At 35.6% G+C, this 27420-nt stretch overlaps 1 protein-coding gene across 7 annotated transcripts; it reads left to right on the top strand.

Annotated features, from left to right (window-relative positions):
- Positions 1-1558: 1558 nt before the first annotated feature.
- LOC120325619 (uncharacterized) lies at positions 1559-25636 on the top strand. Of its 7 annotated transcripts, XM_039391681.2 has the most exons (17): positions 1559-1870; positions 4000-4047; positions 5047-5121; positions 5964-5990; positions 8080-8177; positions 10915-10989; positions 11079-11211; positions 11722-11867; positions 12392-12466; positions 14562-14745; positions 16914-17136; positions 17731-17934; positions 18892-19023; positions 19330-19506; positions 19613-19781; positions 19951-23653; positions 23964-25636. In XM_039391681.2, exons 1-17 carry the CDS (start codon positions 1630-1632, stop codon positions 24263-24265), a joined length of 6012 nt encoding a protein of 2003 aa, XP_039247615.2. In that variant the 5' UTR covers positions 1559-1629; the 3' UTR covers positions 24266-25636. The 7 variants fall into 7 exon arrangements, with proteins under 7 accessions (XP_039247615.2, XP_039247617.2, XP_039247619.2 ...); XM_039391683.2 differs by lacking the exon at positions 4000-4047; XM_039391685.2 differs by lacking the exon at positions 5047-5121.
- The last annotated feature ends 1784 nt before the right edge of the window (positions 25637-27420 follow it).

The following is a 27420-nucleotide window of genomic DNA, read 5'->3' as shown; positions in this document are numbered from 1 at the left end:
TGCCGATGCTTATTCAACATTATAGCCTACTGTAAAAAGTACGCAATGTCTTATGTGGAATAATCGGCGTTTCAAACTTTTTGAGTGCAACTGATAACGGGACTATTTTAAGATAGCGCGGTTTGTCACTCGCCCCAAGTTACTTGGCAGTTACAATCTTCATGACAGTTTTGCACAATAGGTGCTTTACTGCGGAATTGCATTAGATTTTGTATTTTTGTTTCGGGCTCACCCGATGGTATTGATGTGGCGCGATACATTTCTGCGATTCCCAGACCAAGCGTAGTTTCCAGCGTTACGCGTGAAATTCCGACGGTTCATGCGTGGGCAAAGCATTTTGAAAAACGTGATGCCCTATCGGTCTGCGTATCAGTTGCATGCAGAAGTGAAGTTTCCAGCGCACATTGTGAAAATCGACACATTTGAACGATCGGGCTAGTCAGGTTTAATTTATTTTTATCTAGAGATTTTTTTCCATATGTGACTATCAATTACCATATATTTTTGTGTCGTATCGCTGTAAGAATGTTTTTTACGTTTATAATAGAAATAGCTGAAAATAGGATTCTGTCACTCGGGTGATTTTGTTAGATATGGTGGGTCAGAAGAGTGCCAATCAAAGTTTGCCAGTTTAAATTCGAGGACGGTATGTGAAATAAACCAATACAGTAGCCAACAAGACATCTAGTCTTTGACATCGTTCTCAAATATATATCCGTTGTTGTTGCTCACAGCTTCGGATGAACCGAATATGATATTAGAAGAAAAAATAATTTGTTGTTAGCAGGTTATTACGAACAGACAACAAGACGTTGGTTGATTAGGTTGAATCGGTAGCCTGGATTTCGAGTGCACCTTCTACAGCAGTTCCTTGTTTAACATTAGGCAATGCGATCGGTCGAGGAATTCGCGTCGTCACTCGACTGGAATGTTGAGTCGTTCGAAACATACTGCTTTCGAGTAAAACCACGTGACTATATCTCTCTGTCTCTTCGCCTCTAAGGAGATATGCGGAAGGTAGCAATTTGTGCTTCAGAACTTGGCCTTAGGCGGATTACATTTGTTTGACCATCGGGAAATAAATATTGGATAGAATTACGGACAAAGTTTGTCGAGCAATTTATTGGAATGTAAACTATGTTTACGGAATTTGGGTGTTTAGTAGTAATATCAGACATTTACCTTCTCCAATGAGAATTACTGTTTTTAAAATGAAGTTTTGTTTAGGAAGCAGCATGTATGGAAATTAAAAACAAGACAGATTTATGTTCAGACCCAGCGGGCTTTCGAAAAAGATCTCTCTGAAGAATCATGGGTTTGGGGATGAGGTCGTCAGACATTGGCGAATTATGCCCTTAAAATGGGTTGTATTAGAAAAACGCTCAACCAATGCGCTCGTCAGACATTGGCGAATTATGCCCTTAAAATGGGTTGTATTAGAAAAACGCTTAACCAGTATAATTAAAGCAGATTAGTTTTAAAATTTTCATTTCATGCTTCTAGAGAAAATGTATTGACGCGGTGTAATATAGCCTACCCTTGTCTTTTTAACAGGAAACCACAATGAAATTGTTATAACATAGCATATTACATAGAGTAATAGGTATTCTGAATCAGTGTTACTACGATATGTTGCGATCAAACTTAAGACTGACAATCCCAGGGGGCCCCAGCCTCCGAGGCGGGGCGCGTTATTTGGACGTGCTGGATAGACTATCATTCACGGGCATATTTTTATTGTGCAACGTCGGATCAGCGTTCGCACAATGCCCAAGCGTTGCAGTTCCTGTCGTCGCCAGCGTATTTGGGACTCTTGGATTTGTTTTTCTCGTTGCTTTGATTGTATACTTGATAAGAAGATCGTTGAAAAGTAAGTTTATTTTTATTGTACAATGAATTACTCAAAAAGGAATGCTCAACATTCAGCACCCCACCTATACTCTGAAAAGGGCTGGGTCTCAACGATTGTGGTTACTGGTCTGTTGGAATTCTATTCTCTTTACATCAATGAATACATTTACAGAAATGACAGTATGTTATACTAAAGTGGTCGGTTTAACTTTGTAATTTATACAACCTTAAATAAAGCAGGGCGTTATCGATTTCTTTACAGCAATATGCGCTGTATTTGACGCTTAATCGATCAAAGCGATGCTAACGATTTCTTTTCAAATCATTTCAATCGTGGTTCAATCTGGAGTTTATATTAAGGGATGCAGTAAGAACTATTGTTATAGAGTTTCGAAATATTGTTGAACACCCATTTTTCAATACGCTGTCTTCAAAGTCTTCAAAAATACACTGTGAATTAGGATCAGCTATACTCAATAAAACAATGATGAAAAATTAGATAATTTCTAATTCCAAAAAAGGTTTATTTTTTATACGCTTCGGTTTTCATAAGAACTATGCATGCCTGGTTCGAAGTTGTATTTGCATACATTGCTTATACTCTTAAAGTGGCAGCACAGTACACAACGAAAGGATATAAAACATTAATTGACGTTGCATTCGCTTAGCAGAACAAATCGTATCGATTTGTATCAATACCCCACAATTAATATCAAAGGCTTCATAGCATGCCTGTGTGGAATTGCCACTTGCGAATCAAGAAATTGAATCGATAAGCTTTCACCCACGCCTTACTAAATTGTCGTCGATATTTCTAAATTTAGTCGATATTTTGCCACAAGTCACAAAACGCATGGGCCACAAGTAAATCACGTTTTGACTGTGCGCTTCATTTTGTATATATAAATATTTGGTGACTAGAAGACCGTCTATAAATAATAACTTTACCAATACAGTAGCCCTCATTTCTTAACGTTTGAAGGGGCGCATTGTTAACTCGTCAAGTCGCTGTGTGTTATTAACGACATATGCTTCCACGAAAGAACGATTGGACCATGCTTGACTTCGATTTTTCGTGTAAACACGCGCTCGTGAAATATTGTACATCAGACGACCCTATGGAAGACTAATCAATGGGTTGGATGAGAAGAATATAACTGCCAATCAAATACTGAAAATTGTAATTCAAATCATTTATTGACTCCGTGTAATTGTAACCGAGTATTTATAGTGATATTGCCCCCAGCTAACGTTGATGAACCATTGAATGGTTATTGGTTGTTTTCAATCACATCTAAAACAACTCACTCCCTCCTTTATATACGGTCAATTAGACATCCGGAATTTCAACAATTGAATTGCTCAACCGGCAACGTGGTGTTAATTGAACCAGAGATGCCATGTACGGCACGTACATGTAAATTGCTCGAGCTCGCAGATTTTGTCAAGCATGTCGAAAATAATTCCTGTTTCGTGATGTGGATATTTAACCCTCATTCATTAAAATTCAAAATGGTCGGGATTTAGGTTTATCGGAATTTTGTAGAAACCATATTGAAAAATATGTAAACATTCATTTCAGTCATATTGCTATTTCAGATCAGATATACGTCTGGTCAATATGCCGGTGCTTTACAATTCCCATGTGCTTATTAGTACGCACAAAACGTAGTGATGTGAGTATGATATTCATAGACATAAATACGTAATGAGAAAATAAACATTTCATCGAATGATACATAAAATTATTATATAGTATGTGTCAAACAAATTCCTAACAGAAGATGGACCACAACCGTTGAGAAAGGACAAAAACTTCCATATGTTTGTATAAATTTGGGCGATAAAGGAAATAAAAACAAGGATCATATTTCGATTTGTGTGTGATGTTTGCGGTGCCGGTGCTCTCATATAGATTAGTTTATTTGGCCGTTCTGTTCTCGTGCAATAGACTGTTGATCTTGATGGCCCATGGCGTTATCTATTTCAATTTATGTGTATTGTTCAAACCTATAAATTTTACATAAATACGAGGATTTCACAAATATATTTACCGGAAATTTGCTACGTTTGTTGTAATAAGTTGTTTATGTGAACACATACACATATGTATGCATCGTGCATGGGTAAATTGTTTTGTAAATGCAGAACGTAAAAAACCACAAAGCGAGGATGAACCGAAGGATCGAGAAAAAGGTTTGCTGAATGTGCATTCATGTCTAGTTATTTTGAAACAAAGAAATAATATGCATGCTTCGATCACACTAATTGGTGAACATGTAACTCCAAGCGTCCAATTTTTGGAGGGGATAGACGATTTGTATGCTTACCAAAACCGTACTATTCTAATTTAACTCTTAAATGTAGTGGCCTTACTAACTTAATAAACATATTGAACTAGAAACACCAACAAGATTATACTTTCTCGAAGATTGAAAGTAAGGGTTCAAATTTGCCAAATATCGTTTTTCATCAAAGTTCAGATTGTAATTTTGACACCGGACATAGGTTATCATAACCTTGTTATCGCCAGTATATGTTCGAACCCAACGGGTCCTTTTATTCAGTTTTGAAGTATAATGTTTAACTTTCATATTGTCCTTGCAAGAAGACATATGAGCTTCAAATTGAATTGAATTTTGATATCTCTAGTTTCATGCAAATGTTTTTTTATTAGTGGGCTATGTTTTATTCGTAAAAACTTCATCAATCAAAATATTCCTTCAAAAGTCCTATGTCTTATTGTACTGTATTCCCTGGAACGACAAGTAAATTCCATTGCAAATAAATTTATCTTAGCGTGAAATTGTCCCCAATAATCGATTATGAGAAATTATAAATTTTAACAAGCCGGGGGTCATGGTTACGACATGCATGAAATAGCAAAACACAGAGTTGCCTATGAAAGAGGTATACTTTGATAAGCGTGATGCCGATGCAATAATTCATTTATATGTAGCATGTTAATGTCACCGGTGTATAAATTTCCTAATTTTTATCTCCATATTTATTTATTTATTTATTTTTTTGATTTTATTTCATCTGGTGTCATCACATTCAATTGTTGAAAACGAAAAACACATTACATTTGCAACGGTGTCTGCATGTTACCCGTTCCTTGGTATGCACAACATATTTGATATGATATGACTAATGCCGGCAACGTCATCACTAACGTCGTGTTTGTGACGTCAGAGCGCAAGAAGAATAAATATCCTCCTGCTACCAGTTCTTCTGGCTTCGACAACCCGTTAGTGGTTGGACGAAAAGGTGCGTAAGGGCGATGAATATACGAAGTTTTTATTTTTTGCAGCTTCCGAAATGTTTACAATAGAACTATGAAATATTATTATATGTGAGAATATAATGTTTGTTTTGTCACTATTAATTACAATAATCAAAGTTTAACATTGATTTGTGTTCGGGTACGCGTTTTAGGAATGGGACAAAGTAATTTGCATTTGAGTAAATAAGTAAAAGGGTACTCCTACGGCGGTAGTGTAGTCTACTGGATATTTTCATTTCTTAAATTTAGCTCAACATATATTGGAACGTGTCATCTTTTACCGTTTTTACCAAAAACCGTGAAAAAAAGTATTTTTCTCTACTTGTCATATCCAAAGCGTAGAATTGTGATCATAACCCAATATCTTGATATCTATATCAACTTCAATATATAATCTTTCATGCTCCGTCTTATTTGCAACACAGCATTCGCGAACCTTACTTCTGGTCATTTCCTATTTTCTTTCTGTTAATTCTGCCATCAAATTTAGTTCTTACTGCTTGATTAATCCAAAATTAGATAGGATTGGAAATGTCCTGTCATTTAAGCTGCATGAACTTTTTGCATATATCCGACGAGCATGAAATCATTTTCCTCATAAGAACGCATGCTGTTTGTTGATTAATTGTTTCTTTTGCTTTCACTTTTGAAACAGAAAAGGGCAAAATATTTCTCAAATTGAAGATATATCGTTGATAACAGTTAAATGATATATTTTAGTTATACAAATATTTTTACGTTTTTAGAAAAATTATTATTTATAATTCCAAGCAATGGTTTTGTTTTGGTGTTTTATGTTTTAGCATTTTTCCTTCAAACATTTCAGAACCTTTGATATCCTCCCAAAACAAAGGTTGGTAAGTCGATACAATAATATTAACACCACTAACGCTGTCAACGCTATATGAAAAAATACTTCTATTTCACAACTACAACTAACATGGTGGTCTTTATACATATAAATTGTAAACAGTGTTATTACCTGCGCATATACATATTTGTGAATATTCAATTCATACATATTACCGGTTCGTCCTTTATTGACTGGAAAGTTATTCAAGTCACAGCATAGGCATGCATATCAGTAGCAACACCATTTGCAGCGGTTAGGTCTTATTTTAAATGAGTTTTGAATTTCTCGGTAAGATTTACAAAAAGCAGTACACGTTACTCTATTTATTTTTGTAAAAAGGAATTGCCTTAAATTTGTCGTCAATGCCATAACAAGCAAACTACTAATTCACTCATTGGTTTTAGTAGTATAACCTTTACTATGTTATTTAAGTTTGAATCACATGCTGCTATATGTAATTTCCAACAACTAAATACAAAAAATGTGAAAAAATTATGATTCTATCCTATACATTGGTATTTCTTCAATTTCATCCAAGCACTAACAATTATCCCATCGACTTGGTTTAAATCTGACACTCGTTTTCATTTGTACCGCATTGTCGTTATGTATGCATAATGCGGTTTGTTTTCTAATTTTAATAAAACAAACAAGCGTAATATGCAATACTGAATATGTGGTCTCCTGTTTTCCTAATTCGATTTGATTCAAATTCAGAATTTTTTCTGAGTAGTTAAATCGTATTCATAGGACTCATGGAAAAAGGTGAAAGGGTCCCATTGTGCGATTGAATGTAAAAATCTGACATATTTAAGTGGTGTGTATTGCAATAATGCAAGTGTGGTTAAATTTGAAGAAATCTGTCAAAGAAAAGTCTGACATTGTGGGTTTACGCGAATATAAATGAAACGTCTTGATGTAAACAATACAGAACATTATAAAAAAAAAAAAAACTAAATTTTTTCACCAATGCACGCTATTAATGCAAATGTTAGCTATCATGAACCCATTTATCTGCATAAATAAGTCAAAAAACAACTATACCCAGTGTTCTTAATCCCTCACATCGGAGGAATTTATATGGATGTTGATATGCGTAACGTTTTTGCAGGTAAAATCTCTTAAAACAGCATTGTTATAATGGCATTACTTGTCTATGCTTGAATAGGTACGATGAACAAACATACCAAAATTGCCCAAAAACGAAACTTAGCGTAGGCATACCGTAAATATCAGTGATGCGAATAGTTCTAACGCCCATTGTAGAAACTATTAGGCTGAACAGCATGAGACAAATATAGAATTTATGTGACTTTCCATACTGCGCTAAAAGTAAAGTAAAAGTACCCAACGTTATGTCACCGTAAATTTGAATCAGATGAAGAAAATTTCAAAGCAACGACCAAGTTTTCTGAATTTCCAGAATCTCTCGTGGATTTTTTTTCATGAAAATATGAATTATAATATTACATGTATCAAACATCCATATTAATATCACAAACTACTTGCTTAACATTTTTTAATCTTTTTCTTTGCGACCCAATGCATATCGCAAACGATGATATAATTATATTATGATAAATGTTAAACTTACATTAATATTTAGATTTAGAACAAATGAGCCCAGAACTTTCCCTCCCTTACTCTTTTCTTATATCTACAGTGATATTACACAATATTATTTCTTTTCAACAATGCTTTTACTTTCCTAGAATCTATCCTGTTTAACCTGCATGCTTCTAAAAATACAAATACCCTTAAATCAATAAATCTTTAACGAGTCAATGTTAGACAGACATGCTGTAGAATATATTGCTCCATCCCTCTGTTTTGTTAATTCAATTTTGAAGTGTGCACCTCAAGCCTTTTTGGTACTTGTATTTATTTGTGTAGCAGTGAATATTTCATCCAAAATTCTCGTCACACTGAGTTTCGTAATGTACTTCCATGTACATCAGCATGAAAACAGTACTTTACAACTTTTTGCCTTCTAAAGCATCGGTTGTAAAAGTTGTTTTGCCAAGTAACATTGACGAAGTTACCTCGGTACAAATCTTTCACAAATTTAATGTTTCTTTTTCATTTGCAGAAAATGGTCAAGCACAGAAAGTGGAGGAAGGCGAACTTCAAGAAGTTGTTACTGAACCGAATAGGTCAGAACCACCCGCTCAAGCATTCCAACATGAGGTATTGGCTGTTCAACACTAATTATTTTTTCGCTTGCTTATAGTTTGTTGCCAGCAAAACACATTCACATTGATGACATTCGACAGATTATTTGCATATCCACACATCCTCTAAAACAGTGGTTCCCAAACTTTTTGTACCACCGCCCTCCTAAACTAGTTTATACAACTTCATCGCCCCCCCGGCACTGCAAAAAAAATTGAAAGTCTGAAACGAATATATTACAGACCAAATAAGAAGACAAATCATAGTTTATAGTGTTTTTCAATGAGATTGATGAGCTTGGTGTTCTTCGGCGAGTTTTTTATTATATCTAAAATTACCCCGTTTACTGATGGAAAGGCGATTTAGTTGTTTTGATAGCAATAGTGTCACGGCTGAAAACCCCTTTTTCAACATATCAAAAGTCGGAAATGAAAGAATCCAGGGTTCTACCTCCTTAAAAACCGCCGCGTACTCTTGCCTTATAGCATTTAACTCCCTAAATTCACCCCGTTTCAAATTAAAGGAATGAAAACAAAATTAAATTTTCAAAACTTATAATAATGATTTAGGTACATCCCATTCATCCCTACAGCCTGATGACCTTCACCAAAATACATGATATATAACGGTATTCGGTAAAAGTCATCCCCATTCCTCATCCTACCACGTCCTACAGTCCGATCACCAGTCCATAGAATTAATCAGCCATTTGTTTTGGATTTGTGGACTCGGATGGCTCAGGGGTCGGCAAATTTTGAGTCGCTCGCGGGACAAAATTTAGGGTTGCTATTCTTTTGCGAATCGCATATATTTTTTGAAAGTTAAAAACGGAACATCGTGCAAAAACTCCGACAATTCGTGAACTCAACTCAGTCGTCTTATTAAAAAATTATTACAATGACATTTAATGTGACACTGTCTTGTTGCAGCATCACGCTTGATAGCTTTACGACGCCAAGATTGGAAGATTTTCTAAATCCTAGTCACTAATCCTAGTTCTTTGCTTGTTCTTTGTAATGTCCATTTTAATAAATATTTGTTCGCCCAAATATGTACTTCCAAACATCGAAGTGAATGTTTTTGCATGGTTTGTGAAATTTTGATAAAGATTTTCTTTAAAAAGATACATTCTTACAAAAATTAAGCAGTGATGAATCTCTCGAATAGAATATGAATTTTTTCCCCTATTGCATTGTAATATATTCGAATATTCACTGCGCTATTAAACCCCTGCACTCAGCATCAACTTTTCTGCGTGTTTTCATTTGTCTCATTGTAATTAAATTGTAGGCTCGTTAAACGAGTAGCTGTTCAATATAATTTTTAGGATATGATAAAATTTAGTCTAAACGTGTCTCACGATAAATTCTGTTACGTAAAAAATGTAATTTACTCTTCGAGCGTAGATAATAAATAAAATTAATTCATCGGTAAAACCGCCGTTTTGGATGTTTCCCCTGGCATAGACTTCCTTGTTTACTTTGGTGACATTGGCCAATCAGCAAGATGCAAAAATAAACGTAACAATGCCCCCTTTCGCATCCACTCAGACACATTCCTCACTCAGCCAGACTTTCAGGCGTGGTCGTGAACATTACCTCATTTTTGCGATTTTGAATTATATTCGTTAGTTTTTAGTTGTTTTTCGGAAATTTAAATAAAAATAATTCAATGATCACCTTATCCTCCTAGGAGTTTTAATTTAATTGCAGTAATCAAAAATTAGTGTAGAAATAGCTGTGATAGACTAGGCTAAAATTCTTTACTGGTACTTTTAAAAAACAGATTGTTGAATGGTATAAATTAGAATGATAGTTTGAAACAAATCCTTCACTTTATAGGCAACAACTCGCGAAACCACTCCTAAAATAAGCATCGAAAATTTTAGAATGGTAAAGTATGGGAAGAATTTCCGGGGGGGAATCCGGGGTCAAAGGTCGGGGAAAGGTCCATTCAGCGTCCCTGGCCAGATTACCCGATCACTGGGATACGCAAACTACCGTACCTTACTGCGAAGACGAGTACAGCAATCCCTTCGCGTGTGACATCGTCCATGTGATTCAAACCCACGAAAGCACGCATAGCACAGTAATCAAGTGCACGATGCGCCGAGCAGAACCAGTTTTCGCGAAATCGCCCCCCTATCGCCCCCTTCGACTTTTTCGCCCCTTCTGTATCATTTTCGCCCACCGGGGGGCGATATCGCCCACTTTGGGAATCACTGCTCTAAAACATTGATACGTCTTTTTTCGATCAACGTATCAATCCATTTTATGATGGGATTGGGGTATTTACATGGGTTTTGCTATTGCATAACAAAGAGACATTTATCTCGCTGAAATTATTGCCAGCAACGGATATTCCTTCCTTGAATCATTATAAAATTTGTCAGTATTTTAAAAAAAATTATACGTTACGTCATGGTCTCGAGCATCAATAAAACAATCATTTGTAAATTAGTTCAAATGAGAGAATCAAACAATCTTGTTGAGTAAGGCACGATGCGACATCTATAAAGAAGTGGGGTGCTCTGTCCACTCATGAGAGTATCATCCAATATGTTGCCTTTCAGAATTTCCCGTTGTTGGCTTTGTTTTGTGACACACAACAATAAGTCAAATATTATTTTGTAATTCTAATCAAATCCTCAAGACACTATGTTATATGAACTGTTAAGTCAAACTTTATAGCGTCATGCTTTTCTCGATTAAAACTTAAATTCCATGATGAAAATACAGAATACTTATTTCAGGGTTTTCAAGAACGCGCCGTGGACGTTGAAGGCATTCCAGCAAATGGTCATATAAAAACGGAAGATGGAAGCAAGGTGCATTAAATTTTGTGATTCATTTCTAAAAGTTGTGTAATTGATATGAAATGAGTATTTAATTTTTTATAAATAAATTCTATTATCAGGACCAAGTTCATACGATCGTATTGAACAAGAAAACTTCAACAAATGGATTCAACATAGTCGCGGATAAGGATGGAAATATATTTATTCGTGATATCAGAAAAGATGGTCCTGCACAGGGAAAATTATTGGAAGGTATATCGTTAATTATAATGAGTCGAATTGTGCCAATTTAAATTCAACTTGGAATAGTAAATGCGTTTAGATTTGGAAGCATTAAATGTTGTTTCATCTTTGTCACGTCTAGTCATGGTTTTAACATGAGATAGCCATTTAAGTCAAATAATACCATTAAAAATGGATTCACCTTTACACATCTCAAATTTCATATTGGATATTAACTGTTGTAATAAATAGAACATAATTAGAAGAATTCGATTTATTATACATGCCTCATAAATATCAAATATATATATATGATTCCAATCGCCATTTGAATGACCTCATTCTTACATTGAGCTATTGAGCTTTCATATATATAGCGGGGTCAATTTTTACGGGAGCTAAACAAATTGTATACTGCAATTCAGGTAAGCAAAAATTGATTCCACTCTATCGAAAAGTTTATATATATATATATTTATGACAACAAAAAATGTGCGAGGAAGTAAATTTGTTAACTAAATTTCAATTTCTCACACACAGGTGATATCATTGAAAGTGTTACAGTATTTTACGAAGGAATATCGTATGAAGACGCGTTAAACGTATTGAGCTATGCGGCACCGTATAAAGTGGCCATCAGTCTTGTACGAGGGAAAAAGCATCTCATGCCGGGAGCCGATGAATCAGTAAGTATTGTGGAGATCGAAGGCCTACGATTGATATAAATGAGCTATGCGCGATAATATGAATGGATATGCCTTGATCTACTCATATCTATAGGACTGGATGTAGTGAATAATTTATTCGAACCGACTAAATCGTCTCGTCATGTGACCTGTTTTGTCGTCTTTTACTGCCAAGTCTTACAAAAACGTGTGGCATTGCTATTCTGAAAACTCAAATGTTTGTTAATTAATTTGGTGCATTAGCTCAAGGACAATATTTTGCCAACTTTGGGTACGACACATTTAGCGCATTTTAATAACTCTCATTTTTGTCAGTTGCTCAGAGTAAATTTTATATAGCTTTCATTGCTATGCTGTATTTTAACAACATGATAAAAACTCGTAATTTCGCAATATATTTCACTGAATTTGGGAATAATATTATATGTGAAACAGTATCGATCGTTTCCATTTCAACTCGAGACTGCATTTTTAATACGACCCATTCAAATACATGTTGATACTCGTTCTGTCTTTTTGCTCAGAAGTCAGATCCATTTGTTGAAGAACTACAGAAACAGCTCGAAAAGCGGGAGAGCAAAAAGTCACCAGAGAAGAAGGTGAAAATATCGCTAAAATATTTATCAAGCCCATTTTAGGATTTAATTACGTTATATTATGAGATTATAAACCATTTTTTTGGTTTTCCTCATAACCGACCGAAAATCCAATGCTATTGTGTCACATTTATATAACTTATGGGTTCTGCACCGTGACATATAATTTTGTTAACCATTTATCACAGTTTTGGGAGTTGGAACACACAGTGAGCCGTCTGATGTTCTTTAGAAGCATATAATTTACTCTTTATTTACGATATATTGTGTGTATGTAATTGCCTTCACGTCTGTTCGACTCTTCATTTTAAAAACGAAATGTCAAGCTTGCTGTGTTTTTCAGTTCAGATACGGTTCACGACGTTTTCTAATACCATGCCTAATACTTATTTTACCCTTTCGTTAAACGAGATTTTTCAGAGGTGAATCAGCGCGTTTATTTTGTTTTTAAAAAACTGTCAAAAACTGTGGACCGGATTCCAGTGGTATTCATCGGGCATTCATTGAAACCACATTTTCCGTTGCTAAAACGTAATTCAGTATTCGATCCCAGCCAGGTTAAACAACACACACTCAATATTGTGTTATTGCGAGTAAATTTCGAAATATTTCTAGAAAATACACAAGAAGTTGAAAAGTAGCTCATAGCATTCATACAATTTATGGTTTTATCGTTTTGTGCTAACGTGCTTTCACAGTTATAAATATTTCAAATATGCCATTCTAACAGTCTCATATATTATTTCAGCTTCGTATCATGTTATTGAAATACCCTTTATTATGCATTCGAATTTGGTTACAGCATTGCAACAAACATGTAATCTGACCTGAATGGTGACAGACAATCTGACTGATATACATAATATAAATGCTAATCCCAATTTTCATGAATATATATCACATATTGAAACAACCATGACAAATGACAGGCTTGATTTCAAGTGAATTTGACAAACGAATATGGTAGGGATATTGACCCTGATTTGCGTGGTCGGTATCGCTGTCCATGCATGGCACGTTCCGATAATGTATTAATTTTGTGTTATATATTAACTCGGTTAAAACGAATATTTATTTGTTATCGTGAGACGTCTTTACCTTTTTCACAACGGAAAAAGTTAGGTACCACTGATAGTTGATACGTAAGGAGCTGCTGGAATCTATTGTGTCTTATTATATGAACCGTCATCTTTCTAGCAGGTTAATCTGAACTAATTACCTAGTACATGTGAATGACTGACTATACGTGTATACAGCATTACTTGGAGTTTAAAACATAAAATCCAAATCCAAATCTAAATCTGATATCAATATATAAATAGGCCGTTTTTCGATTATCAGATTATTAATTGCAAAAGCATTGCCTGCGCTACATTTATTCCCATGTCGTTTAATTTATCGACGCTGCATGGCAGCTGCGGCCATGACACGCACACACAATGAACATCTAACAATGAGGGATTGCTATTGTGTGGTTTTTTGTTTGGTTGATATTAACAACATGAAGACATCTTGCATCTTGTATTGTTAAAACCTCAACCTATTTAGTGTAAATATGCTGTAATTTAATTTATTCTGTCTCAAAGTGAATTTTGTATTAACAAATTTATTTTCTGATCTGACAATAATTGATAGATGGAAGAAAAATGTTATCTCATTTCGAAAATCTAAATATTCATATAAAATTACTGGTAAAATAGCTATGTTTTTTTCGCGCTGTGGTTCAATGGTATTTCATTGTGAAATGTTTTTATACCTGCAACAAGTGGAAAAAAACAAGTTGTATTAAATCGGAAAGTTCAAGGCGTTGGCTCCAAATCTTTCTTTGTTAAATTCCTCCCTTTGCCTATTTCTGAAATCTTCATTTCTTACTTCCGCTTTTGTGCATTTTAAGTTGTTTATGTTTTCATGAATAAGTTTTATATTTATAATAGAAAAAATAATAAATATTAGTAAGACTACAGCTAATACAAATCAGAATTCCTACTCTAGAACTGCGAAATTCCTTCCTGAAAAAGAAATCCTTTCCAGTTGAGAAAGGTTGGTTTAGACTTTAGGGTGAAGATATAATTTTGGACTTTTTTCCCTATTTTTATAGGTCGATAAGCCTACACAGGAGGCTGAAGTTAGTGTTGAAAAAGTGCCGTCATCAAGTTCAAGTTCGTCTTCATCAGATGATGAAAGAGAACCTGAACCAGAAGAGCAGGAAATAATTACGCCACTCAGCATCGTCAAAGAAAATCAAACAAACGAAAAGCCGCTAGACGACGTCAAAGAGAAAGGTTCGGAATGAATACCTAAGTAGGCGCTGCCTAATTCTTCGACGTTTTGGGACACTATATTAATAACAGTGACCTTCTCACACTTTCTTTTCCTCTGTTTCGTTTTCCTATAATGAGTGAATTTAAACCTGCATGTTCGTTACTTCCTTTAACTACTTTCTGGTGGCAGTGTTGGAGTCCTATGTCTAATGTTGGCAAGCGAAATAATTGCATGGGGGATAGAAAATTGGGTCTATTTTTCTGTATTGTTCACAACAACAGACCAGATTAAATACGCTATTGAGTTATTGACCAGTAACTGCAGCTTTTCTTAATTTGAAACTGGGGGCGAAATTTTAATGATTTGTTCTGTTATTTTCATATTTTGTCAACGCGTGTTTAATGTTAGCTTCAATTCGGACCATGAGATTACCATGCTATCGCATCAAAATTGCCAACAATTTTCAAGTAACTGGCTCAAGTTTTACGGCTTGACTAGCCTAATAATTTACAATTCAAATCAATGCTAAATTCGGAGTCGTGCGCACATTACTAAAAGTTATAATTAATGTCTCCCAACCTACCTTGTTTCTTTTTTGCTGAACATACTGTGATGTCTTTTCGTCTGTTTTCTCAAATAATTTTACAAAGGCATAAATTTTCAGCATGAATAATCGAACATTTTCACTATTGAAAAGCATGTACACGCCACTTGCATTTGACAACAATTTTCATCACGACTCTATTTGGCATAATACGTTACCATACCTAGTCTCGGAGTTGCACACTACTACTAGAAACGCTTACAATCGCCATTTTTTTTTAAATTTTTCGACCAATCAAAGTAGTTGATTTCAGTCATAGCATTATAAGATTTGTCAAATGCCTTTTATATTCTGCCGCTTCTCGCCTATTTGCTGTTATTTACATGTTTCATAATTATTTATATATATTATATTTGCACTCTGGAACCATAATTTATTTATTCAACATAAAACCGACAGTCATATCATAAATATTTGCATTATTTTCATTAATTTATTCATTATATATAATTCAATTTTTTTGGTTATGGCATGCAGATTATCATTAATATTTTCAAATAATGCTTAACATTAATATTGCTGTCATGATATTAATCAAATATCGAATAATTAAATTTTTTCCAAATAACAATCTCTGGGTGTTATTATGTAATTGGGCTATTAGTGCGAGAAGCGGTGGAAAGGCTACGGTAACAGTCTAAAATCGAAGCAAACTTGCTGATGCTATGTCGGTATCCACACCAGCGCATGATCATATTAGTTAAATAATAACACTGGATGCACCAATAATTTATTTAGTGGCGGGTGTTTTGAATTTATACCACTCAAACGTTAGTTTGACATTGGTTACTGGGTGAAGGAACTGAAAGTCAATTTTAATTTTTGTCTGGCTTCCTAACAATGCACATCATTCTTTTATCCGTATACTGGTAAAGTCAATTTAAACTATGTAAAACTAACGACTGAAGTTGGTTTGATTATCGTTCGGTGTCTTGGTGTTCTTATTGTGAGAGTTTTATCAAGCCTTTGCCCTGGAAAATGCTCTGGTTGGGTAGGCATTGATAGGTAAAGAGCTATCGAGTTTTATTCTCTCGTATTGATTAACGTTCTTAAATGGTTCGAGATGGAAAATCGCTGCGTGATATTTTCACGGAAGCTTCAGGCTGAATATTCGGGAAGACTTTTCAAGACACTGTTCGAGTGTATATGAATTTTAGCTTATAGCTCTTGATATTCAATCCAGGAAATCTACGCAGGGAGGGTGTGCCAGTTTTCGACTTTGCGTCAGCATCATCGTCGTAACAAAACATAGGCACATTTCATCATTTTGCCGCTCGTGTTCGTGTAAAATCATGATACAAAATGTCTAATCGTATTTATTTCTAAGAACTCGGTCATAAAGTAATATACTCTCTCGTCTTTCGCTGCATCTTCCGTCTGAGGATCATGTAAAGTTATTGCAATATTTTAGTAATTCGATACACAACGATTTTAGACATCATATAATTAAAACACAGTTATTGTCATTCGTTGAATACAACAGCGGGAATAAAGAAATCGTAACATAATTGGTTTCTGCTCATAGGTATTAGTTTTATTTATTATATTTGGAAGTATTCCATTTGCATGCTTACTCATCTGCAGAATCAACGTCTTCGTCTTCATCATCATCGTCGTCAGATTCGGACAAAGAAAATGAATCCAACCACGCGGATGAACTACCAGTTGTTCGAAGGGTTGAAGAACCAATAGAGCATTACGAGCCATTTATTGTCAGTGAAGAACCCAAACAAACTGCTGCACCATTGCCAGCTGTAAGGAAATTCGAAAAAGATGAAGATTTAGAGATTCCTGAAGAACAGATCAAGTGAATAGAAATTTTTCTTAGAGTACCACACACTACTTTATAAAAATGTTTCGAATATTTCAAAGCAGTTTTTCTCAGCGAATATACAATTGTGTGTATCTCCACTCGTTGAAATTCGACCAAGCAACAGCTTTATGAGCTGATAAATGAATTAAACATATTCGACGCAACAGTAACATGATAAAATTAAATCCAAGTTGATGAGTAATAAATGAATCGTGTTTTACGGGATTATCCGATACTGACTAACTTCAACTTTATTCCCGATTTCTCATATGATAACGCAAAGGAAACTTTCCTAGGTATTCGTAAACAGATTAAAAATTGGTTCTGCTTTGGAAGGCGATCTCAGCATCATAAAACTACTTTGGTATGTGATATCACTTGCTTAACGTGAACTCAATCGCATACCAAAGTGTCACGCAATTTGGTATGCGTTTAATCTCATAAAGACATCTCATAGATTCAGTCTCTAACGCTGTTATCGTTTGGTTAGGTTAATACTAAAATAACTGAGATCACACAACCGCTGAGATCGATTAGTAAAGTGGTACCCGAAAATCATCGACAATAAATTTCTTTTCTAATTTTTAGGTCTTCGAGTCAGTCCTCGTCATCTTCTTCGAGTTCGGATCAAGATTCCGAAAACAAAGAGAAGAAAACTTCAGTGAAAAGTTTGCCTGTTCAAATAAAGTCCGATGACGCAACCGACAAACACACTAACACCTTGCAACACACAATGTCTACAGATACCGGACTAGGCAGGCAAGAAAATGACCCGGAAGCGAATTTGAAAAGGTGAAATATTATTTAGTATTCAAACGATATATATAGTATGTAAAGAATCTCACTGGTATGATATCAGTTCTTTTTATTTAGTGTATAGATTAAAATTTGAGGAAATCCTATCGGACTAGCAATATTTCCTTTGCTATATACCTATATGTCATAAAGGAATGGGGAAAGGCAATCAGGCCGCTTCTCATCATCCTTGTCGAACGTTACTTGACGTTTCATCGATGAAATAGGCTTAATTCCGGCGTAGTGTGGTAAATTACGCAAATCTTTAATAAGAGGTTCATTGTTACATAAGTATTACATAAGTGTTGCATTATGGCCTTATTATACCAAATATAAAAATGTATGGTTTTATAAACTTGCCGATGTTATCTTCGCTTTCTGAGCTTGGTTATTTATCTTTAACGCCGCACAAGTGAGGACAATTCATCAATGTACAGTCGAACACGATCCCGAATCCAAAGTTTTTTTACTTTAATTCTGATACACCTGTTCATTTATTTCGTGTGAGTTATTTGTGCCCATTTGTGATGTGAGGCATCTGTTTGATATCTTATTTCTACTCACAATATATCAATACCGCTGAGATTCACAGCGATATAAAATTGCCATGCAAGCTATTTGTGTTTTTTCGCTCACAATCATCGCTGATTTTCACAGCGATGTAAAATTTCTCAGTTGGTTATTATTTTTCTATGATAAAATTATTCGTTTATTTCAGTAAATTGCAGTATTTGCATTGAATCAGTTGTCTCAGCCTCCTCGGTTTATAGGTTAGCCAAGTCCTCTACTATTCTAACATTTAATAATGATTGGAAAATTATGTATTTATTGTGTCTTATGATATGTATTTTCTCATGATATGGATCAGGCTCATTTGACTATTTACGTTCATTAAAACGGGTTTCATTTATTTTCTTTTGTTATACTAATAATGTCGTAAATTCAAAATACTAGGTCTGATAATGTACCACTGGCCGAAGAAAGTAGTGAACAGTCTGCGCCAAAGAAATTATCATCATCGTCGTCGTCATCTGGGTCCTCTGGTAAAAAAAAGAGGTTAACAAAGAAAAAACCCAAGACTGGAAGGTTGGTGGCATATGTTACCAAAAAATATTACGATAATTTATAGAACAAAAGAAAAATACAATACTTCATATTTCAACATAAAGCATGAGTAAAAATATAAAACAGTTATTCGTGAAATTACACCACATTTGCCAATAAGAGACTCATGTTTCTGGCATCGCTTGGCTAATAATATAATTCGTGGTGATAAATAGAACTGGGGACAGGAATACAATCAAGTTCACAAGATCCTAATGTATAAGCTGTCGTGGTTCAACTTTCTTTCTATTCCGATTTAATTATATTCACAATGATTTATATAACTAGGTTACCTAAAGAAGGAAGTTCGTCTTCTTCAGAATCAGATTCAAAACCTTCTTCAAGTGGATCATCGTCATCATCTGCAAAGCAAACTTCTAAGGGTCGAGTTTCAAGAAGAAAAAAGTATTTTGAAAGTCTGGCCGCTAATAAAGATGAGCAGGATTCGGTACAATCTCGAAGCAGGTAAATTATGCCACATAAATTATGTTCAGTAGCTCGCAAATTTTTTCATATGTCAAGTACGATTGATTGCTTAACGATATCATATTCAATAATTGACTTTGCACAGAACACCATCTCCTGTCGATGAACCCCACGTGACCACCGATAGAGACGGAAGAGTAGTTTTCAAGCAAGGTGGACACACTCGAGAGGTTGATTTTGATGATCCAGAAGATATGAAGTTATTACAAAAACATAGCACGAGTCCAGGGTCTATTAAAAAATCATCAACAAAGGTATCTACTAGGCTACATTGGAATACGCATACGAACACATGTTTAGCCTTAGTTACATGTTCAATAAATAATAATTTTATTGGTATTTATTTATTTACACAAACTCCTAACATTTGTTCTTTATTTTGTTAATATGACATATATTAACTTATTATTCCTATTTCAACAGTCATCATCATCCAGTACTAGCGATGAAGAGAAGTCGACTACTGTACCAGTTATTAAAGCTGAGAAACCCAGCTCTGACAGTTCGAATTCATACGTTAGCGCGGGAGAAAATAGGCTTGATGACCCCCAAATAGAGCCTAAAACATATGCTAAAAGAAGTAGTAGTAGTTCATCCAGCAGCAGCGATGATAAAGAAGAAAATATTTATCCCGTTTCTGTCGATGATGTAGAGAAAGAACACGCAGCACCAACTTTTCCAAGAAAGGAGTCAACTTCGTCAAGCAGTTCTGGAAGTTCAGACTTTAACTATATAGCGTCCCCAAAAAGAGGAAGCGGTGATGAGCAACCAAAATCTCTAGATTCGTTTGTAATTATTGATGATGAGAAACCAGGGAAAACAAATTCCAATCACGACTGTGACGCCGCAAGCAAGGAATTACTTGGTGGGTCGACGAAATCCTCTTCATCTTGCAGCTCTGATTCGGATTCACAAAAATCTCAAAAAATTGAGAGAGAAACAAAATCACCAGATTTTGTCATGGTTGTCAAGGAACCGCCGCAAACACATGACAAGACGTCGTCGTCAAGCAGTGAATCTGATAATGATGAAAAAATCAATGTAGTAATCGAACCCGAGTCAATGCCGACAAAACGAAAGACCTCTAGTTCCTCTAGTGACGATAGCGAACAAAAAGAAATTGTTGTTTCTGGTGATTCTTCATACGTGGTTGTCGACGATGATAATCCAACAAAGAGTGAAAAGAAGGAAGATGTATCAATGTCTTCAGAAAGTAGTACTTCGTCGGAATCAGAAGATGAAAGCAAAACAATCACTGCAACCCCGAATATTCCGATTGAAGAGACTGTGACTATTACATCTTATCAATCGCCACACAAACAAACAACATCGAGCAGTAGTTCCGAAAGCGAAGGTGAAACGAAAAAGATAGAAGATCAAGTGCTAACCTCCCCAAAATGTGATGGCAGTTCTTCCTCATCTTCGTCGGAAGACGAAAAAAATGAATCTAAACCTGGAGTAACAGAAACCTTGCACATGAAGCCTGTCGATGTGCACGAATCAATGAGTAGTAGCAGCGAAAGCAGTGAATCTGAAAAGGAGCAAGATACAAAAGATGAACCCGTAGTTAAAGATAACGCTGACATACAATTGGTGGCACCAAAAAAAATTAGCCTTGATGCAGAGTCAATGTCATCAGAATCTTCAGTATCTGATGATGAAGAAAGGTATTCGAATAAAAAAGACAGTCAACTCGAAGCAGCTGTTAATCGAAAATCAAGTTCGTCATCTTCAGAGTCGGAAAATGATGATAACAAAAAAGATGAACAAATGCCTCCAATTCAACAGAAAGCAATGGAAAAAGAGAGTCATGTTATCAAATCTTCTTCTTCGTCATCCAGTGAAGATAACGACGCAGAGACAGCGGTGCCGATTTTTGGTGATAAGAGGGCTTTGGAGAAAAAACATTCTTCATCGTCTTCAAGTTCGGAATCCGATGATGATAGCAAACAACCTGTTATATTGCTACCCGATAAAGAGTTGGTGAAAGCAAGAACGTCGTCAACAAGTAGCAGTGAAGACGAAATTGTATCTGATAAATCAGAGACTAAAGCAAAAGTGGGCATGTCATCGAGTAGCAGTAGTAGCGAATCTGATGACGAAACCAGAAGACAAAGAAATGGGCCTGCAAGCATATCACCAAAAAACATTGTCCAAAAAATATCGTCCAGCAGCAGCAGTGAGTCTGACAACGAGAAGAAAATTAAAACTGATCAAGAGCTTTCTTCAGATGTCCAGCAGAAAGATAAGGCGACTGAATCATCTTCGAGCAGCAGTGAATCGGAGAACGAAAAGAATTTGGATTCTGAGCCCAAGAGTCAAAAATCTACTGAAAAGGATCAACCACTCTCTTCTAGCAGTAGTAGCGATTCTGACAGCGAAAAAGAAATCGATGATATTACGAAGAAACCAATAACGGGTGGCGAGTCATCGGAATTTCCAAAACAAAAAGAATCGTCCAGTAGTAGTGATAGCAGCGAATCTGATGGTGAAAATAAAAATATTGATGTAGAAATTGTTCCAGACGTTAAAACTAAAGATAAACTTTCTTCGAGCAGTAGTAGTGAATCTGAAGACGATGGCACCAAAGGCGATGGTGATAAACAAATTAAACAGGAAACTGATGTAAAAATTGGTGAACTCGTTTCCGCGGGAAAGTCTTCAAGCAGCAGTAGCAGCGAATCGGAAGACGAGATCGACCAGACCAAAGATAATGGAAACTTTGCCGCAGACAAAGAGGATATTAACTATTCTGAAAAATCGGGTCATTCTTCATCTTCTTCCAGTTCAGGTGAATCAGACGACGAAGTTAAAGAAGAAATACATAGTGAGATTGTTCAAGCTGAAAATAAAAGTCCACAAAATAAAGATAGAACTGTCTCGTCATCTAGTAGCAACGCAGCTCAAGATCTGCCAAATAAAGAATCGCTTGTTTCTTCAAGTAGCAGCGATTCGGAGACAGAAGTAACAATCGCTGTACCAACACAAACTTTTAGATCAAAAGAAAGAAAGACCAGTTCAGGCAGCAGTTCTAGTAGCAACTCGGAAAATGAATATAAGAAACCAGACAAATCGCTGGAGGATTCAGTGCTGCCGGATGTTCTTCCAACTGTGGAAGCACGCAAAACACCTCCGGATTCCGGATCGTCTTCTTCGTCGTCTGATTCAGAAAACGGGGATGAATCTAATGAGTCTAAAAAAGAAACTACGCAAAAATTGGAAGTTTCACAAACATCAGAAGCAGAACAGGGCCCCCGCGATTCTATGTCCTCTACCTCCTCTAGTTCTTCTTCTGAGTCAGAAGATGAAGACAAACATAATGAACACCAGAAGGAACAGCTGCCAGCGGTAGAAGCCCTTCCACCAGTGGAAGCTGACCGAGAACGTCGCGATTCAACGTCATCTTCCTCATCCAGTGCATCATCTAAATCTGGACACGAGGAAGAAGAAAATACGCCTGAACCTGTAGAAGAAACAGTGCAACCAGTAGAGGCTGCTCCATCGGTAGAAGCAGAAAAACGCCGCGATTCAACATCATCTTCGTCATCAAGTTCGTCATCGTCTGAAGACGAGGCACCCGAGACACCTAGAATGACACCAAGTAAAAAGCGAGACGACATTGTCCTAACATCGGGTTGGAGAAAGGCGGTGAAATTACTCGATTTAATACGAGCCAGATTGATATTGGAATCGACTGTCAAAAAGTTGGAGTTTGGGGAAGTCACCGAAGAAGAAGTACAGGAAGGTCTCAAGCAATATCTGGTTGGAGACGAACCTATCGCTGGTTTGATTAAAGTCGATACCGGAGAAAAAATGTCCCTACTGGATGCCTGCAGAAAGGGAATTATCCGACGAGGAACAGCACTCAGCTTGCTTGAGGCACAAGCCGCTACTGGGAGTATTATTAACCCTGTAACGGCAAGAAAAATGTCTGTTCAAGACGCTGTCGAGGAAGACCTTGTTGATCGACAGTTTCAAGTTGTGTTACAAAGAGCTGAGCGCGCAGTACATGGTTATGTATCACGACTTGCCCCTCAACCATTGTCCTTATTTGAAGCCATGAAAAGGAAGCTTGTTGTTGAAAATCACGGAATAAGATTATTGGAAGCACAAATTGCCACAGGAGGTATTTTAAATTTAGTAATATATGTTGATTTAAAAATAAATAAAGTATTATTTAGTAATTTGTAGCTTCTGGCGAGCCCTCTTAACATTAGTACTACTCAAAAATTTGTAACGACAAGAAAAAGTCAATATATATAACTAATCATATATATATATATATCATATTATCTAACTGCACATTGCAGAACAAAGCATAGTGTTTCAATAACTGTGAATGAAATGAAACAATAAAATTGAAAAATACACAATTATTGGTATTGCGTTCTTTTGTATCACTGAAACTTTTTTTTTCAATTTCAATATGATTTCAGGAATCATTGACCCGCTAGCCAATCATCGACTCCCGGTTGAAGTTGCATTTGAGAGAGGACTTTTTGACGAAAGATTGCAGAAAATTCTAGAAGACCCATCTGATGACACGAAAGGTTTTTTCGATCCTAACACAAAAGAAAACCTGACATATCTTGATCTAATGCAACGTTGCGTCTTGGATAAAGATACAAACCTACGACTCTTACCTTTGTTTGAAGGAGATAAACAAAAAGAATACGCAGAAAAACACAAATCACAGGACGGCGAAGGCAGAAAGAGCAATCGCAGCAGTCTTGGATGATTGGATATGGAAGCAAATACTAATCAGGTGACCACAATCGATCACAGAAACACACCATATATGTATGGTGAATATGTATAAAAATGGTGATGAAAGGATATGATTTTCTTATAGTTTTTATTATTGAAAATACTTTCAAGAAAAGACACTGACGGATATTATATTCTTAAGAAATACTTATGACAAGGTGCTATCTAATTAACGATTTTATATTTCAAGTACGATTAATCAATTTTGATAGCAGATCTTACCTCAAATCTGTTTTCTAATTTACATTAATTGAAATTTCCCATATTGTATGCATTTGATGGTTCCAAAATTCAAGCTGATGATTTACGTTCACATCAGCTTTGTTGAACAAGATTTAAGAAAAAACGTTATTCGAGTAATAAATGCTAAAAACCAACGCCCTTGAACCTAGCATTAATTTGTCGAAAGTTTCAAAAATACGGGACCAAAATAAGTATACAAAATACCGTTAAAATTGTTTACTCAAATACGTCTTCCACTAATGGTTATTTAGTTACCCTAAACGCTGTTACATTCTATATATTTTATATTACTTCAAATTCATTGTTAAATTTGCATTATGCAGAAGAAAGTTTTAGTTTCCTTTCATTGTGCCGCTTTCGATTTTTATACAAAAGGTGCTCGAAAATTTGTGTTGACTTGACCCACATGTTTCAAGATACAAATTGCGATACGAGAAATGTATTCTTATTTTATTTTCACATTACACTACGCTTTTTGAATGGGTTACTAATTTCTGTAATGTAGTACATGAAACAATTTTGTACATTTTATTTTTTTTGTGCATCCGTCCTGTACGCGATTGTAAAGTAAGCTACTGCAATTTTGAACGAAATCTAAAATTTCTGCACGTTTCAACTGTAACAACATATATAGCTGCTATCATATGCTACCCAGACCGTGTTTACGTTACCGAAGACTAAATATATATATATTATAAATATTATTTCGATAAAGAATCGCCTCTGCACTCACTACTATAAACCGGTTGCGACTGGCAAGTCGTTGACAAGGCAGTGGGAATTTTCAGTGTAACCGTACAAGATTCATTTTATTACTGGTTACAACATTACTCCTTTTCATTTTTATTTCATGTGGATGACGCTCTGGTTAGTTTTTAAAATTCACGTATATTGCGGTGATGCGGAATAAAATAGATGCGCATACTTACGGATACTGTAAATGTAACTTACCCTGTTTGATTTATGCTGAACTTTCTATGCTGCTTGCAAGTATTTCTTTATGATATTCACTAATACACTACCCATTTTATAACATACAAATATATTATATTTCTATTTCAAATAATACAAAAATATAACTGAACTTTACAGCATATAACCTTTATTTATTGGTCTCCTGTATTTGGGAAAGATAGCGCTTTGAACGATTGAATTTAGTGGGCCGAAGTAATCCGACGACGTTGGCATCGTTTGCGGTCCGCCAACATCACAAACGAAGTCCAGAACGTAACAATATCAGTAATCTTTGCGTACGTTTAACGTTCGATGGTCTCATCCAGTGCTGTTTAGCACGCCGTTATAATAAATACCAGGAATAATTACCTCAGTCTTCACTTCTCCTGATCACCAGATATAGCGAACCCGGAACAGTCTCAAACTGCGCATTTTCAAAGTTTGATGGCATCATCGCACACAGAATCTCAAAGGGCCCACTGAATTTTTTTGAATAAATAAAAGTAATAGCCTTCTAGCGAAATATGATAACGATTCTCGAATAAATGGACATGAAAGCCATAGCGAAGCAGTAGTATACCTTATCTTATGCAGTAACTTACCCTATCTAGTCTACTGTGCGGTACGGTCAAAAAACTCCCCACACTTTTGCAGCACGAGAGAGGTCATAGAACCGCTACAAATAATTTTTATTAATTTTGAAGAGATCATCACACAAAACTTCGAAGTGAAGAAGCGACAACATCAATCTTTAACCTCTGAATTTTAAAGCAATTGATCTAATAGTTAATGAGAAACAATAGCAAGAAGAAAAATACAAAATGACAAAACGATCCATAGGTCCATAACAAAAAGAAGCTGAAACGAAGTAGTGCGGATATCTAATATTTTACAGTAGACTACCGCGATGAGTATATATCCTCGTTGACTACCAGAACCACAGTCTCGAGGTCCTCGTCTGACTATCAGATCACAATAATCGCGAACGCGGGGCCGCCACAAGATGCGCAATTTTAAATTTTGATGACTTCACCGCATCGTGTCCAATAAAATAAAGTAACGAGAAAAATAAAATACCTTCCTGACCATGCAATGTCTCTGCCAACACAGTAAATACGATTCCGAGTTCACCTGTAGCTGTAGGCCTACCTTATATAATTACCGTACTAAATAAATACCGTAGGCCAAGGCTACTCAACTATTTTCACCTAAGGTCCGTACACAAAATTAAAAAATTACCGGGGTCAGGTCATTCCAAAAAATATGTCCTAACTATGCAAACTATTCAAATGCATCGTTTGACAAAGTACAGGAACAATGTTCAATATCGCGCTTCGGTCCCGTTATGACAAGACTTCACTGAAGTTCAGTCGCGTAGCTGAGCGCCGACTTTGCTCGAAAGATCTGAAATATTATATATTTAGAAGTCTTCCAGCGACTTGAATTATTTTTCATGCTGAAAACTTCTGTGTCCAATAGCAAGTTATTTGTGAATCGTTAGTCTGAGAAACTACATTTTTTCGTTTGTGCCAACTATTTCTATCTTGTTTCTAGCCAGTGAGAGTATGCTATTCTTCAAAATTGGGTCATTGATCTATTACTATTTTTAAATTTCGAAAATACAACTAAAACGTGACAAATAGCATCCAAAGCCACAAAAACAGACTAATGTTTACCACCGTGTCTAAAAATATGCAAAAAATGTAACCAAACGGCGCTATAACTTCAGTATTTACCCCACCATTGATCTTGCTGGATAGTAAATGCTTAGAGTATGAACAAGTGAGTCGATGATCTGAGAAACTTAAATTGCTATGACAATTTATACCCAGTGGTTAAGCAAAAAATAGATTACGATTATGAAATTAAAAGAAACGATGCATTCGAAGTCAAAAAGCAGCTGCGGTCCAAATTTTTTTACTCGGAAGG

The sequence above is a fragment of the Styela clava genome, chromosome 4 (genome assembly GCF_964204865.1).
Source record: "Styela clava chromosome 4, kaStyClav1.hap1.2, whole genome shotgun sequence".
Classification (NCBI taxonomy): domain Eukaryota; kingdom Metazoa; phylum Chordata; class Ascidiacea; order Stolidobranchia; family Styelidae; genus Styela; species Styela clava.
The sequence above is the reverse complement of the archived record's forward strand: the minus strand, read 5'-3'. Positions and strand labels throughout refer to the sequence as shown.

Bases quoted from the DNA above. Each gene is read 5' to 3' on its own strand.
- LOC120325619 (XM_039391681.2), top strand. From the start codon at position 1,630: ATGTTGCGATCAAACTTAAGACTGACAATCCCAGGGGGCCCCAGCCTC. The intron at 8,178-10,914 runs GTATTGGCTGTT...TACTTATTTCAG, and splicing joins CTCAAGCATTCCAACATGAG to GGTTTTCAAGAACGCGCCGT. The intron at 12,467-14,561 runs GTGAAAATATCG...CTATTTTTATAG, and splicing joins AAAAGTCACCAGAGAAGAAG to GTCGATAAGCCTACACAGGA.